Here is a 15,000-nt window from a genome sequence, read left to right on the forward strand (position 1 = left end):
AAGATAATTGTTTGTTTTTTTTATGTGCCTTGCGATTGACAGTGACAAGTCTCAAGTCTCCTGCTTCAGGGGAGCTGCGATTGGCTTCAACTCGACTGCAAAGCAAATGGGGACAAACACCATCAAAGAGGATGGAAACAACATATCAAGAATTACGAACAGAAACTAAAAATAGACGTTATTAGTAAAGTGCAATATTAGACTCCTGCATACATTTGAGTCATTTTCTCTTTCTAAAATTTCAGTCCGTACTTAAAATACATTTTTCGAGTTGCAGTAGTAGTCTTTGTCATTTGTGTTAAAGGAATACTAAACTTAGCAGTAAAGTTAGTATTTTGTCTATATTTTCAAGTACAATTGATAACTGGCCATTTGCTGTTGAGTAAAAATGGTGTCAAAAGCTAAGGCTCAATAACTTTTGCCACTTGATCTTGAGTAAAAATGACGTCAAAAGCGAAGGCTCATAAAGACCATATCTCACTGATTTCTGTGTTTGCTCATGTGACGTTCACAAGCTGAGCCATGATTTGTTGTTGCCTGAGATGTAATTTTTAGTCAGACCAATTGGCAAAATGTGTTTTTAACAGTATTGTGTATGGAAAAGAATTTAAATTTTGTATTATAGACAAAGTATAAGTTTACTTAGATTACTTTAAAAAAATACATTTCTTTTAAATATCCTGGCACCAGAGGGGCTCTGTACTATTGTAAGCAGTAGACCGGTGGGCTTTTTATTACTCGCAATGCATTATGTTCTATTAAACTTGAGTAATCGTCGAATCCCGATTACTCTTCCAAAAGCATGTTGGGTAATTAAGTGCCCTACATGTATCTACCCTAGACATTCGGATACCCCTCAAATATGGCGTAACGCCTAATTGTGCACTCAGTTACTTGGAATAGTGTAGTTTGGAATTTCGAGCACGTGCATGATGCGAATAAGCACAGGTATAGCGTTCGAAAGCCACCGCGCATGCGCGGTGTTGCCACACCTTCGTTTTTAGACAGCCAATTATGGCGGTCCCGTCTTAATCAACTCTAGCTCAGTGTTCGATTCCAAAGCATGAACTTCGAGGAGAGGTCCTTCGATTATGTTTCCATCTTCGAAAAAGATTAAACTTAATCGGACCGGGTTGAAAGACGTCACTCGCATGAACCTGGTACCACGACGAACACTGAAAATTCAACCGAACATGTCAAAAGAGTTCATACACGACGGGACGTTCTTTCTAAAGGAGCCAAGCACCAGACCGCAGAAAGCGGACGCCGTCGCCAGCCCTAAGCGAGGTTTTTGGGTCAGCGGTGGGAGGAGCACCTGTGTGCCCGATGATTTCCAAGGTACGTAGTTGGAGCTGTTACGCAAAGGGCGATCTTGTGTAGCAAGTGAGTATACGTAGTTGTTTCGACCCACTCAGGGTTCTCTGGTGAGGCCCGTTTATGCGGGGGGTTCGAACCATGCGAAAGTCAAATGTTGTTTACCGCTCGAATTTGTCAGCGTTAAAACGAAACGAAAGAGCAAGAATCTTCTAGCGAGTGTGTCTCAAACCGGAGATATTTTGTAACGCCGGACGAGGAAGGCCAGAGCGCCTAGTATTCCTAACTCTGTACAACCAAGGTCGTCAAGTAAGGTGTTTTACTAAACGTTGTTTTTTCTTTTGTTGAATTAAATTCTCCCTCGAAAAAAAAGTATTGTAGGGGCAAGAAATGGCACGAAGTTATACGATACGTTTTCAAGCTAATTGCATGTTTAGATGCTAAAACAGCGTGCTAATCGTTTCTTTTTCTGGCCATTTGGGATTGATGGGGTTTTAGGAAATTTGGACCATCGCCAAAATGTGCATAGTTCCCTAGATTTTGTTTGAAAAGCATTTAACATTTGGATTTAAATCTCAGCACAGGCAGCAGTAAAACCAATACATCAAAAATGATAGAAAAGCGGATACACATCAATATCTAATGCTCTTGACTAAGAAATACTGTTTACCAAAATATTTTGTACTGGCACTGGTATACAGTCATACGTAAAGTAGTATACATAATGAATCGTGTGTTACTTGGAATTCTACCAAATGTATATTTCTCCTTGTTACATGTGTCAAAAAAGGTCAGTCATTTGTTATTTTCACAAACTTTTATACAAGATCTTATTCAATTTATACCAATTTTTTATTTTTTAATACTATATTTGTCATACTCTTTTGGAGCACAGCCATTGATTCACATCTTTTTAGGTTCTATTTCATAGTTTTTCCATAAATTGACACCTTTAACAGATATAGCCATTTGGTTTATCATCGTCGTTGTCTCCTGGGGGCTAGCAAAAAAAAAAAAGAAAAAAAGTCAGATAAGCCACAATAAGCAGCAGGGCTCAAATGATGAGGAAAAAAAAGTAGCGTCTTATAATCCAAAGAAAACAGTGGTAAAAATTTAGAAAACTTAATTCCAGATTCAATATGAAGTTATTAAATTGCCCAACAATTGTTCCACGGATTAGATTAATTAGACCACCCTTAAAATGTAACGCTTGTTTGAGTGCTTTGCAATCACAGTTGGTCTTGTGACTAAGACTAAGACCAATACCAACAAAATGTTGCTGAACTAATCTATCAAATTTTATTTGCCTGTGCATGCTTCTTGACAAAATTCTGTTTTCACTTGCAGATTTTGAGAGAAATGTTTCAGATGGCTGTTTGAGAAGAATTGTTCGATCTTCTGGCTGTGGGCTATGTGGCGGCTGTAAATTCATTTCTCCTCAGAAGAGGACTATGGTCAAGCAAGCGCAAAATACCTTGGTCCCTCACCCAGAATGGCAAAAAGCCAGTCAGGCAGTAAATGGAAACCTCAACCCTAAAGTCAACCTTTGTGATGTACTCTTAATTTCTGATGCAAGGTGTTATGATTGTGGATTTGTGCTACCAGAGAGTCTTAAGACCAAGTCTGTACATTGCTTTGAACAGGACATTGGAGCTGCTGGATTCAAGCTGAGGTCCCGTTGTTCAGGGCACCACAATGGAAATGAGGAGCATCAAAATTCCATGTCACATCCAAAATTGCAATCTGACAATGTCTGTGGACGTGGTAGACTAATTGAAAGCCAGCGACAACTGAGAGAGTACACAGACAATGATTACATAAATAACAGTCCCACTGGTTCATTCTTCAAGAATGTCCCTGCAACCTTGCAAGCTTCCGTCTTTCCTGGAAACTCAACAGGAGAGCAGAACATTGAGTCCAACCCACAGAGAGCATGTGACACTATAGGGACAGTGATATATGGAAGTGAAATAAATCTCAACATGGATTTTTTGAATCAAGGCACTCTTAGGCTTACTACAGACCTGCAAACCATTCAACCTAACTGTCTTTCGATTGAGGAAAACGAATGGAGCACTTCAAACAGTCATATTCAGCCACATGGAGAATTTACAGTTGGGACATGCAACAAAGAGAAAGTGGGATCGTTCGGTGACGACCCAGCATCCTTCACCTGCCAGAGAGTAAGGCACTATGTCAGAGAACGAAATGATTCCTGTGCTCGCACATACATTTCATGGCACAACAAGCAACTGGTTATGAATGGATTAATAATCCCAAAAAACTCTAGAAATGATTCAACACAAACAGAAGTAATCCCATCTATTTCTTTCACTCCAAAAGAAGCTACACTCTCAGCTGAGCAAAGTAGTGATACAATTGATAGCAGCCGTTTGGTAGAAACTGATGAGGAAGCCAATGAGGCACAAAGAAAATCAATCCAACTTGAACTTGAAAAGACGATAAACACCAACTATTCGCCAGATGTTGCCAAATTCACCTCTTTGGTAGAAACTAATGAGGAAGCCGATGAGGCACAAAGAAATTCGATCCAACTTGAACTTGAAAACACGAGAAACACCAACCATTCGCCAGATCTCTCCAAATCCACCTCTTCCTCCGATAACGATGATGATGGTGAAGCCTTCAATTGTGATGCTCAGCCACCTTCTGCTAATTCATCTGACCTAGTAGACGCTGAATGGTGTCCAACTGAGAGCTGTTCAGGTGGTGACGCTCCCTTGTGCGATTTGGATGAGTTCACGGCATATCAACACGATATCCTGCTTGTTGATGTCGATCATGATGACTCGGAGCTCTTTGGCGACCTGCCTCAGGAGAGTTTGCTCAAACTGGCTCCCAGTAGACTTCAAAAAGACCCAAAGACTTTGACCGCACATGGAGCATCGCCGACTTTAAAACAGAGGTAAAGCTTAATATTTGACTACATCTCCCAGTCGGCACAAGCTTATTATGACCGCATACTCTACTATATTACTTGTGTTTCAGTTGGACCCCAGTTAATATATATTTTCAGTGCGACAGTCCAGACAACGGTATGGCCAATTTAAGAACATTGCTGAAACGATGTGGAACACAGCAAGAAATTGTTTTATCTGATTTTTATGTTAGACAGATCCGAGGCAATCTCTTAGGATTGTTAACAAAAGGAAGACACAAGTGATATTTTTTTCTGAAACGGCCTCAAGTTATCTCACTTCTGAATTTTGCAGAGGAGAGCTCCAGCAGACCGTGGAGGCCAAAAAAAGAAAGTACCTCACCCAAAAGCCAAAGAATTGTTTTCAGGGAAGAAATCCAGGACAAACCAATGGTAATGGGTAAAACCTAAGGAAGGTTTTCAAAACGTTGAGAAGATCTGTTCTACCACCTGTGAAATATTATTTGTCAGCCAATTACCCCATAACCAACTCAATTACCCCATAACCAACTCAAATAATTTTTAAATTTGGAGGGGACTTTATAATCAGTGTCAGGAGCCAGTATTTGCCATAACCTCATAGACTTCTGTTGTATGTATGAGGTTGAGCAGGAAGTAAGATGTGAAATCGGAAGCACATTTAAGAATTGTCGGCCTTATAAATGGGAAATTTAACTAAAAAAACGTTCTGACAGCAATTATGATCAAAGTAGGCATTCTTTGTTAAAAAAAAAACAAAACTTGCTTACCACAGAAACAACTCAAGTTTAGCCTGCCACATAAATGCAAAGCACCCAGTTGCGACTGCTATTAACGATAGCAGCAAAGATGCTAATGTAGCAAGCCATAGCAAAGCTGTTTGCCAACCTAGAGAAATTTTCAACAGAGAGCATGGACCATTGATTAGAGCTTAATGTCTCAATTGGTTTTATCTTTTGGCAGCACTACTTAGAACAGTGCTCTACTACATTTGTACATCGCATTTGTAGTGACATCTCTAAACTTATTTTATTCAAAATCTAGAGAAGATAGATCATGTTACTTCCGTTTTATTTCTTGCTTGTCTGCTGTACAATTATGTAATTAATGACCAAACTAGTCCATATAAAAGTTGGCAAAATAAATGTATACATTTTATAAAGAAATTACGATAACACAACTTAGCAATAAGTTATTTCATGTTTCAAAAATTTTGCTTTTAACCCAAATTTTGACCCAACTCAGGCATTTTGATGTGTGATAACAAAGGAAAAGCAAAAAAAACACCGGGAGGCTAAAATATTACATGGATTGTCAAAAAATGACGACTTTCAATATGCCACGCTGCTGTCCCTTTTCAAATGTTTGCAAACGGGAGGTCGAATCAAATTTAGCCCTTGTCGGGCTCATTTACTGCCTTTCAAAATTGGAAATATTGTCAATTTTGGACATATTGAAAACCTGATGTTTTATCATACATTTCCCTCGAATTTTGCATGAATCCTTAGAACAGCAATTCGTTACGCAATACAAATTTTTGTGTCGACACTCCAAAACCACCAAGTGGCGCTAGTGGGCAATTTATGCCATTTGCAAGCCTTTCAAAGACTTTTATGATTGGCTTAGCCTAGAGTCCCATAATGCAAAAGTCTTCGGGCTAATGTTAGTGAATGTTTTGAGGGGTTGAATGTAAATATATACATTACATTTGATGATGTTATGACCTTTTCAAAGTCAGCCTAAGTTGGGTGAAAATAAGACCAGGTGAGTTGAAAAATGCCCGGACACCCAGGGGTTAATTTTAAAAGAAACATGTAATGTTCCTGTCATGGCATTAAAAACAATTCAACTAGATTTGCTGATACCTTCAGGAACTCTGTTAAAATCTCACAAACTTCTGAACTGCCTTCACGTACTGCAGTTTGAGAACCATGACTTTGAAATATAGTTTTTTTAATTTATTTTTTATGGTTGCTGTGTGTCTTATTGAACAGGTCAAGTCTTATGCCATCGGAAATCCTGAAAAAAGACATTTCCAGAAAAGGTATGATTTCATTTCAACCCATTCACTGGTTCGAGTTTTGCATTGATTATCCTTCTTTAAAAAGGAATGTGCACTTTGAGGCACTGAAGAAACCACAGAATCGGATGTCTTCATGTCGTCCAGTGAAAAATCGTGAGTGGAAATTGAAGCAGCACAATACAGTATTGGGGATTAGTAAACTTGAGTTAATGTATCTGTTTTGTTTTCTCTCTATACAGGTCCACTGATGCCAAAGCCTGCAAACAAAACTGAGCCTTTGGGTTCGAAATGTAAATCAGTAAGCAACAATCATTTCATGTAATGTAAATATACAGACTACTGCATTTGTATCAAGTTGAACTGCACACAATACACTGTGCAACAAGTGCACTGCACAACAAAAAGAAAACTTTCATATTGAGGTCAGAATGGATTGTCTCAGTTTCCAAGAGTTGTTTGATCAGTGTCAGAACTCCTTTCATCCTGTTAAATATCTAGTACTGTAGGCTGTTCTTCAGTGAATCGCAGTCCTGTACCTACAAGATGTGCCGCTTTCTACACGTGCCGATGGAAGGAGACGAGGAGGTAAACGCTTGACTGTGAGCAGCAATGTGCCTTGGGACGAACGCCTGGGCAAACCCATAATTTGTTTGAATTTAACTAGTACTACTAGATGTAGTAACTGTTTTGCAAAATGTTGTCTATCTCCGGCGTAAACCCTTGTGCGGTATTTTGTCTAAAGAGTTGATCTTTACATCAAAGGCATTTCACATCAGAGGGAAAGCATTGAAAGATGACATTAGGGAGCTGAAATTTCACTGATGGTGACAACATGTCAAAGTTCAACATGGCACAACCACTTAATTATTATGCTACTTGGAGTGTGTCACCCCTTGGCTAAAAAATAGTGAGATGTGGAATGACCAAAAATGTTCAAAATATTGCACAAGGTTAAAGCACATTTCCCATATGCTGTCAATGGAAAATGCAATCACCTCTACTCAAGACTCTGGTAATGACTAATCACAGCACATTTTGGAAATATCACATGACCGACAGGTAATCTGTGGTTGCTCGTTATTCGAACCTTGAGTGCAGGCAACGTCATTTTCAACTGACAGTGGGAAAAAATGTGCTCTTGAAAATAGATTATTTTTAAGAAAAATTAGTTATCAAATTAATTACAGATTAAATAACTTTTTCCTGCTGAAAATGGCTGAATAAGTGGATTTTTCTTTTAACAAAACTCTTGTTTAAAATGCTTTAAATCCCCCTGATTTAAAACAATTCCTAAGTATTTAATCGCATGTCTGAGCGCCCATCATTTTTGCATTTTATGTCATTTTTGTCCATTTGGAATCAAAACAACATCAAAAGTTAATCTGTATCACATTTGGATCGTTTGTGTTGTGTACTGCTTACTGTCAAAGGGTGAGATGCTTGGCGCTGAAGTCATTTGATCATATATGCTACCCCCTGTTGTACTTCAAATGTAAAGCGTGACTTGGTTGTTTTTTGGTTTTCATTCTAGTTTTGTATCAACACTGTGGCCTCCTTCACCAAAAATCCAAACTGCCTTCAGAAAGCAGGTATTGCTTAAAATGTATCTCCTCCCCCCCAAACCAGAAATAAAAATAAAACATAAATAAATAAACTCCACTACTCTCCACTATACACCTGCAAGTTAGAATGACAACTATAATGTCAGATTTTTTTCCCCCAGGAGCTTTGATCACAAGCTACTACCAGGGCAATTCTCCAGGAATGTTTTTCTCCATGCCTGTGTTTCTCTGTCTCCTCTGGGCTATGCTGAAAGCAGGCCTCATACCTGATGTTCTCTCAGTGCTGAGTGTCACCTGGGCTCATAAGATAGTGGTCAGTTTGAGTTCATATCATATACGTTGTAATGGTGTGTGTCAGCCAGCAGGTGGCAGAAGATGTTGAGTTTTGGGGGGTACCTCTGTCAGTGTAGAAAACAATTCCAGAACTTTATTACAAACTCACAAGAAACTATTTCTCTTGCTCTCTTGTCAGCCTTCTCAGGAGTTCTTGCGCGCCCTTTTCACCTTTGTAAGAGAGAGAGGCTTCACGAGTGTTATGCCTCACCTCCTGCAGCTAGCTTACAAGGTAGATGAACACATTTTATGCGTTTCATGTCATTGTGGCTATGTAACTAGGCACGTGCGTTGAAAGGTTTTCATCTGCTGACAGATGGCCAGTGAAAATTTAGTGCTAAGCTTGGATTGCTTTGATGATGTTAAAAATACTCCTGAATTCCAGAAGATGATGAATCCTAACCTGTCTGCTCATCAAAGGTGAGTTAGCCTTGTATATTCATCTATTTGCTACTTATCACAGATTTTTGTATTTTGCTGTTTTTGTGTTCAGACCTAAGACATGAGAGAAATATATATTTTTTTGTTGTTGTTGATCACATCTGTATCTAAGAACTATAGTTGTCAATATTGCATCTTTCTAAAATTGATTATTCTTTTGCATAATCCCCCCCATTTTGTTTTTATTTTTTCATAATTTTCTAAGATTGAATATAAATTGAAGTAAAGGGATAGATCTCCTCATTATATATTATCGTCTATCAGTGGCGGGTCGTGACGTTCACACGTTTGCCTTCTGTGATGTCAGACCCGAATAAATAGTCCTCATGAGCACACGTACGCATTACTGGACGTCAGTAGACCCACATCAGCCATTAAAACTTGTCATTATACGTGATGCTGTCAAAACTAAAATAAATATTCACGAAATTTTATGGAGTCCAAATCACAGATCACAGTTTAATATAAGAACATCATTTTATTTCTTTACTATTAGTTGAATATGAACAAAATAAAATAACACAAACATATTAAAACTAAAAAAAAAAAAAAAAAAAAAATGGCGGTCACAATCAATCAGTCTTTTCAATACCTCCCAATTTTTCTTGACCTCTTCATGTTCTTTCTCTTGGCACTGAGATGTACAGTGTAGCCACTCGGGTGTCCCCATAAGTTTTTAAAAGCACCGTAGCGTGTGTGTCCAGCCATGCTTTGGTGCCTTGTTGCTGCCTTGGTTAAACAATTGAAGTTTGCAAATCCAGTGTCGCTTCAAACACCAAACAAACGAGGTATTGCCACCAGAGCTATTTGGCTGGGTTAGCTCACACCTGTGGTAGCCCAGTCAGAAATATGGCCGTGTCAGGGCAGATTAACTAATAGCTACGCTACGCCTCTAGCCAAAGCCAACACCGTGTAGCTTGCTTTTTGAGCATTGCACCGCCTTCCTGCAGTGACCATCCACTCACGTCACATTCAATGTGAGGCCTCTTGATGGTGATCTTATGACTCGATTTGCTGTTACAGCTGTCTATTAAGTTATACAGGCCGCTCACATATCCATCTGCGCTTGCGCAGAAGCCCGCGCTGTGTTGATGCGAATGCCCTGGCTTCTGGCTAAAGCAGATTACATACACCCTGTCGACAAGTTAGCTGAAGTCTAATTGTCTAAAAACTCCAACTTAAAACTACTACACTGAAAGGTGCGTAACCAAATGGATATAATATGACACGAAAAGAACTGAATATGGAGAATAATTTTATGAATTAAAAAATATATACATTTAATATATGTGTTTAGTAAAAATGAGTTTAAAATAAAATTGACTTACATGACAAGTATTATAAAAAATATATACAATATATGTATTCAGTAAAAACGAATTTAAAATAAAATTGACTTTCATTATAGCTACATATTATAATTGTTATACTTTATTATAGTTATGATAATGATGTCAGGTTATGTTAGGCTAGCAGAGAAGGCCTTGCTGGATATTATGAGGTCAATACCTTCCTGTTATTTTTCCTCTTCTTGATAAGCAAACTGGTCAAGTTACACTTGACTGTCCTCTACTGGTTTAAATGTGAACACTTAAAACCAACCCACTATAGATTATTTGGAGTGACAGATTATATTCTCTGATAATACTCCCCTAGTGCTTTTTTGGAAGTTCTTTCCTTTATTTTGTGATGCTCCACATGATGATTTTTTTTTTTTTTTAATAAAAACCCACTAACTACAAACTCAGTGTTTCTAAGCACACGAATAGCTTTCGGCCACTAGGTGGTGCACAAAGAAGCAATAGAGCCTTCATGTCAGGATGGTCTTTGTATATCATCTTTTTGGAGGAGCCCCCCTCCCTCTTTTCTGCCATTGCTGCATTGTATGTCTGCAAGAAAAGTGTGTAAAATGGTGACGCAAACATGGTTCCAGCAGCGCTACGAGGCGACTAATTTTAGAGGAGGTATTTTTAAAGTCGAATTATTCAATTTGGTCTACATTTATTCCCAGTGCTAATGGGAACTATGTTGAAGTATGGCGAGACGCTTCATTTTGACAGGCCGGAGCCTTGTCTAATAGAAAGGTAGCTTTGTTGCCATTTTGTGGCATTCATAAGGAAGTAAAAATGTTTGAGGGGATGTCAGTTATGCTGAGATTCTTGTTATTTGCGTCATAATGAGAATAACATTATACTTAAGTTATTTTGTTCTGCTTCACTTTATGACTGATCTAATTAGTTAACTGTCCGTCTTGTTTTCTATCAAAGATTATCTCTGCCCACTGGTGTGCCCATTTCAGACTCCATAAAGTTGGCCCATGCTCTTGTGGAGATGGAGGTTAGTCAAACTCGTCCACAAGTACAACTCGGGTTCTTGCATCACTCAGGAAACTTTGTACCAACATTGTTGTGTTAACTAGCTTTGTGTAAAGCAAGGGGACTGGTGCCACCTTGGTGAAGCGTTTCGCTTCATTTGCACAACCTGCCAACATCCCGGCCAACTGGAGCGCATTAGCGCAGCTATTGCTGTCACTCTTCTGTCCGAGACCAAAGAGAAGCTGTCAGTGCCGTTTGTGGCATTTACTGAGACGAGTAATCATGCTTGTTTTATTTAAAAAAAAAAAAAAAAGTTTAAACACTTTATACACTTCAGCAAATGTTTTAATTCTTATTCTATTCCCACATGTAGTTTGCCAGAATGAAGATCCAAACTCCCTGTTGATGAGTTTCATAGGCAGAATGGGAGTCTCTCTCATGCTAAGATACCATAAAACACAGCAGTGGGCCAAGGTAAATAAACCCATCTGAACAAACTGGGAATTTGTGGAATACATTTTTTGATATTGCAGAACCTAGTTAAACACATAGCTATACTTTTGCATGATTGGCAACAGGTTAATCTGCTATCTTGTAGAAGAGCAAATAAAATCACATGAAATTTGATAACTGCCTTTGTATGTGTGGTAGGGTCGGCGGGTGGTAGAAGTGCTGTCCCAATCAAAGGTCAACTACTCGATGCAGAAAGGTTTGTTTGGCAATGAGGACGGCGGGTCACGCTGCCACATAATCACTTTGGCGACAGAGCTTTTCGTCCTCTGTGGCAGCCTGGAAGGTGCTCTCAAAACTCTACGAGGTATTTCTCCCGTTAAGCAGAGGATGTCTTCTAGACTTCCGATTGCGACGTTGCAAATTTTCCATCTTTGACCATAGAAAACAAATGGTTTATGAGTTCAAACGTGTGGCCATGTCACCATTCCGACTTGGAGAATAGAAGCCGGATCCTTTTGCATCTGGCTGAGAGAGGCTCTCACAGAGATGCATTTGAGGTCCTGTGTAATCTCCCAGGAATTCAAGAGCCCAATGGTACGATAACGTACTTTTTTCACGTTTGTTAAATTCAATTCATTGAGAAAAATACCTTCTTGCAACCCAAATGAGCTTAAACATGACAGAAAACGGATGAATGGGATGTTGTTCCTTTGGGTGGGTGTCTTTCTGTTTCCCCAGATCAAGTAGACATTTCTCGGTACACCCCCCTGTTTAATGCTCACCTGCAAGCGTGCGTGGACAGGCTAATGCTTCCTATAGCATCCGACTCTGTAGACTTCATGCTCTCTAGAAAGGTACCAGTGAATGGAGCTGTGCTGCAGGCACTTTTGCAAAAACTGGGGAAGCAAAACCACTGGCTCCGTGCACGCAAGGTCTTCAGGTGTAAGTGGGGGACAAATTTTCTGTACCTTGTGTTGAGAAATGACTAATAAGTACACTTTTTTTGTTATTATTTTACATTTGGCTTGACTGCCTATTTCTGTATCCTTTAGGCTGCCTGACTGCTGGCTATTACCCAGCCATATCGGCCCCCGCTGGTTTCATGGCGCTGATTGTTCCCAGTCGATTGGGGGAGGTTGAGCTAGCACTCACATTTGAGATGTTAATCACTGTCAATGCTTCAGTCATTCTCCCCCTTTCCGAGACGACACCGACCAGCCTCACTGTCACCCTGAAGAGGTAACGGCTCTTTTACGAATGTGAATGCATGCTTATGCGCATATGATAAGTCTTGTTTCTCCTTCCAGGAGTCAGGAGAGCGAAAGTGAGTACATTTCAGGCGGGAGCCGCCTGCTCTCCGCAGCGCTCATCCCACAGCCCAAGTTAGAAGTCCACTACAATGCTGTGAATACGTCACAGGAACAAGTTTTCACTCTTAGCGTTGCTTCGGCCCGACGCTGGCTGCACAGCAATCATGTGTGGGCGAATGAGGTGTGGATAAATTAGTTCCTAAAGGAAGTTAAACAAAAAATAATAATGTTAGCAAGTAAATGTAATTGTTAGATTTTTCACACCAGTGTGACTGGATTACTGAGTGAATGTTGGTTAAATATTGTTCGCAGTTCATAATTTTGTTTTTATTAAATGTTCTCAATGTTATGTTTTAAAAGTTCTGTTCCACAATGTTTCTTTGTGGTGTTAATTTTTCATGATGATTTTGCCTGGTCAAACCTAGTGAATTAGCAAAACAATTTTTGGGGAGTTGAGGGAGTAAGCATGTAGCACTATGAACAGTCATTGTTTATCAAATGTGGATTAGCCGATTTAACACGTTTTAAGCTTCATCTTCATCAAACTAGACTGATAGTTAGCTGATTGTCTTTGAATAAGGTATGGGGAATTACATCTGGTAATCTTGTAATAAGTACCGTATCTGTTTAAATTAACCTCATGGTTTATCATGTTAATTAAGCGTTTTTCAGGTCCAAAACACAACTGTTTTGATTTAAAAAAAAAAAAAAAAAAAAAAATGACATCACAATGACAGTTTCTCATGCACCAAACAATCATATGGACCCAAAAATCATTTATGGACTGGTGGTATGTTCATTTTAGTGCCATGAACACACGTGTGTGTGTGTGTGTGTGTGTGTGTGTGTGTGTGTGTGTGTGTGTGTGTGTGTGTGTGTGTGTGTGTGTGTGTTTGAGTTCCCTCTGGCAACCAACACAGACCTTCACGTGGTCAGGATGGTATGTCTGATGTTCATTCACATTGCAAAGGGTCATATGATCCTGTGGAAATGATAAAAGACTACTCTGTAAACTGGAGAAAAAAAAGTTGACAGGATCATTTGTTTAAGTTTTGAGTCCTTAAATTATCATGTTCAGGATTAATCTGAGACATTATTATGGTTGTATGTACAGTAGTATGGAGAAGATGGATGAAAGGTTTGTTTGTAAGAGAAAGCTCCATGGTGCAGTCCATCAGAGGGAATGTTTTCCCACTATGGCATATCAGCATAACCCCTGGCCTGTTGGGAAGCCTCGACCGAATCCATCTTGTTTTAATCATTAGGGTGTTGTTGTAAATCACCCCACTGTCATCCTTTGGGCCCTAGAAGCTACTTTTCCCTCCGCACTCCCATTTAGACTAAGGACAAATGAACAAATTTTACATGTCGTGTCGGATCTATGTCGAAAGTTGATTTATTTAGTTTTATTTATGTAAAAGTTTTAGAAAAATAACGGATTTGAGAGATAGAATGAAAAATAAACAATCCAATAAGCATCATTTTAGAAAACAAGTACTGCATGGTATAATTTGCGTGCATTTATTCATGTTTATGCTCCGTGAAATGCAATGCAAAATGTAAGTAAAAATACTAGCTACGAAATACATTTTGGAAAGTAGCACGTTTACCAAATATTTTGTGGTGCGTGTTTTAGCGGGCGGCCTAAATTAGGCCAACATTTAAATTCAATGATTGCGTTAATTTTTCAATTCGGCCGTGTAATTTACTTTTTTTAATAGTTATTTAAATTGTGTGTAGGCGTTAATGAGATGAAAATAAAAAGGTTAAAGAAATTATGTTTCATACTTTTTGTTGTTACATGACTGATGTATGCGATTATGTGTTGGACTCTCATGTCGAGGCCATAATTTGATTTGCGATTCATACTTGACGCGGTAAACAGTACAATGTACTATATATTAAAAGTGTTATTTCAAATTAATAGTCTAGTTAGACGGCACAACAATTTTAGCATCAATCATGTTAGCGCGATCCGCTGTCGGGTTACGGTGACGTCCTGGGGACTTGAAATTAAATACAATGAATGACTCTAGCTTAGAGCAGTATCATTCAATTGAAACAGCGTCAAAAGTAATCGATCTTTTTTTCCAGAAGCAACACATAGCCAGCATTTTCTTTGCTCAACAAAAACGCTAACATCGTTCGCGCGCACGCGCACACCGAGACTCGGGTACGAGCCTGTGGTGAGCACACCCCCACGTCCGCCCCTCCCCTTCCTCCCTAGTCCCTGCAGCGGAAGTGAATCCATTTTTTTCCTCCAGTCGAACTGGAGCTACGCTCAGATCCACAGCAAGGGCTACACGAGCCCGTAGGACCTCCTACTCTCAGC

The 15,000-nt window shown here is 39.2% G+C and overlaps 3 protein-coding genes across 8 annotated transcripts in view; all 3 read left to right on the plus strand.

Moving 5' to 3' along the window:
* Nucleotides 1-21, plus strand: part of LOC148406643 (uncharacterized) — a 13,770-nt gene extending 13,749 nt beyond the window's left edge. Inside the window, exon 7 of the mRNA XM_088405600.1 lies at nucleotides 1-21. This exon is cut by the window's left edge and continues 487 nt beyond it. The gene's annotated coding sequence lies outside the window, so the exon portion shown is untranslated.
* A 1,009-nt stretch (nucleotides 22-1,030) lies between these two features.
* On the plus strand, nucleotides 1,031-13,043 carry topaz1 (testis and ovary specific TOPAZ 1). Of its 5 annotated transcripts, XM_088404193.1 has the most exons (21): nucleotides 1,031-1,338; nucleotides 2,662-2,828; nucleotides 2,958-4,240; nucleotides 4,324-4,370; nucleotides 4,548-4,645; nucleotides 6,226-6,275; nucleotides 6,340-6,407; nucleotides 6,494-6,552; nucleotides 6,753-6,839; nucleotides 7,786-7,843; nucleotides 7,978-8,129; nucleotides 8,289-8,381; nucleotides 8,466-8,569; nucleotides 10,858-10,927; nucleotides 11,010-11,181; nucleotides 11,279-11,379; nucleotides 11,557-11,722; nucleotides 11,800-11,952; nucleotides 12,097-12,300; nucleotides 12,411-12,597; nucleotides 12,648-13,043. In XM_088404193.1, the coding sequence occupies exons 1-21, from the start codon at nucleotides 1,092-1,094 to the stop codon at nucleotides 12,862-12,864; spliced, it is 3,783 nt and encodes a 1,260-aa protein (XP_088260319.1). In that variant the 5' UTR covers nucleotides 1,031-1,091; the 3' UTR covers nucleotides 12,865-13,043. The 5 variants fall into 5 exon arrangements, with proteins under 5 accessions (XP_088260319.1, XP_088260316.1, XP_088260318.1 ...); XM_088404190.1 differs by having other exon boundaries at nucleotides 2,662-4,240; XM_088404192.1 differs by having other exon boundaries at nucleotides 2,662-4,240; nucleotides 12,666-13,043.
* A 1,901-nt stretch (nucleotides 13,044-14,944) lies between these two features.
* The window catches only part of trim71 (tripartite motif containing 71, E3 ubiquitin protein ligase), a 60,431-nt gene continuing 60,375 nt past the window's right edge, over nucleotides 14,945-15,000 (plus strand). For both annotated transcript variants that reach the window (XM_088405564.1, XM_088405563.1), the window contains exon 1: nucleotides 14,945-15,000. This exon is cut by the window's right edge and continues 1,578 nt beyond it. The gene's annotated coding sequence lies outside the window, so the exon portion shown is untranslated.

Source organism: Hippichthys cyanospilos, chromosome 21 (assembly GCF_059441005.1).
Source record: "Hippichthys cyanospilos isolate Australia breed blue-spotted pipefish chromosome 21, RoL_Hcya_1.0, whole genome shotgun sequence".
NCBI lineage: Eukaryota > Metazoa > Chordata > Actinopteri > Syngnathiformes > Syngnathidae > Hippichthys > Hippichthys cyanospilos.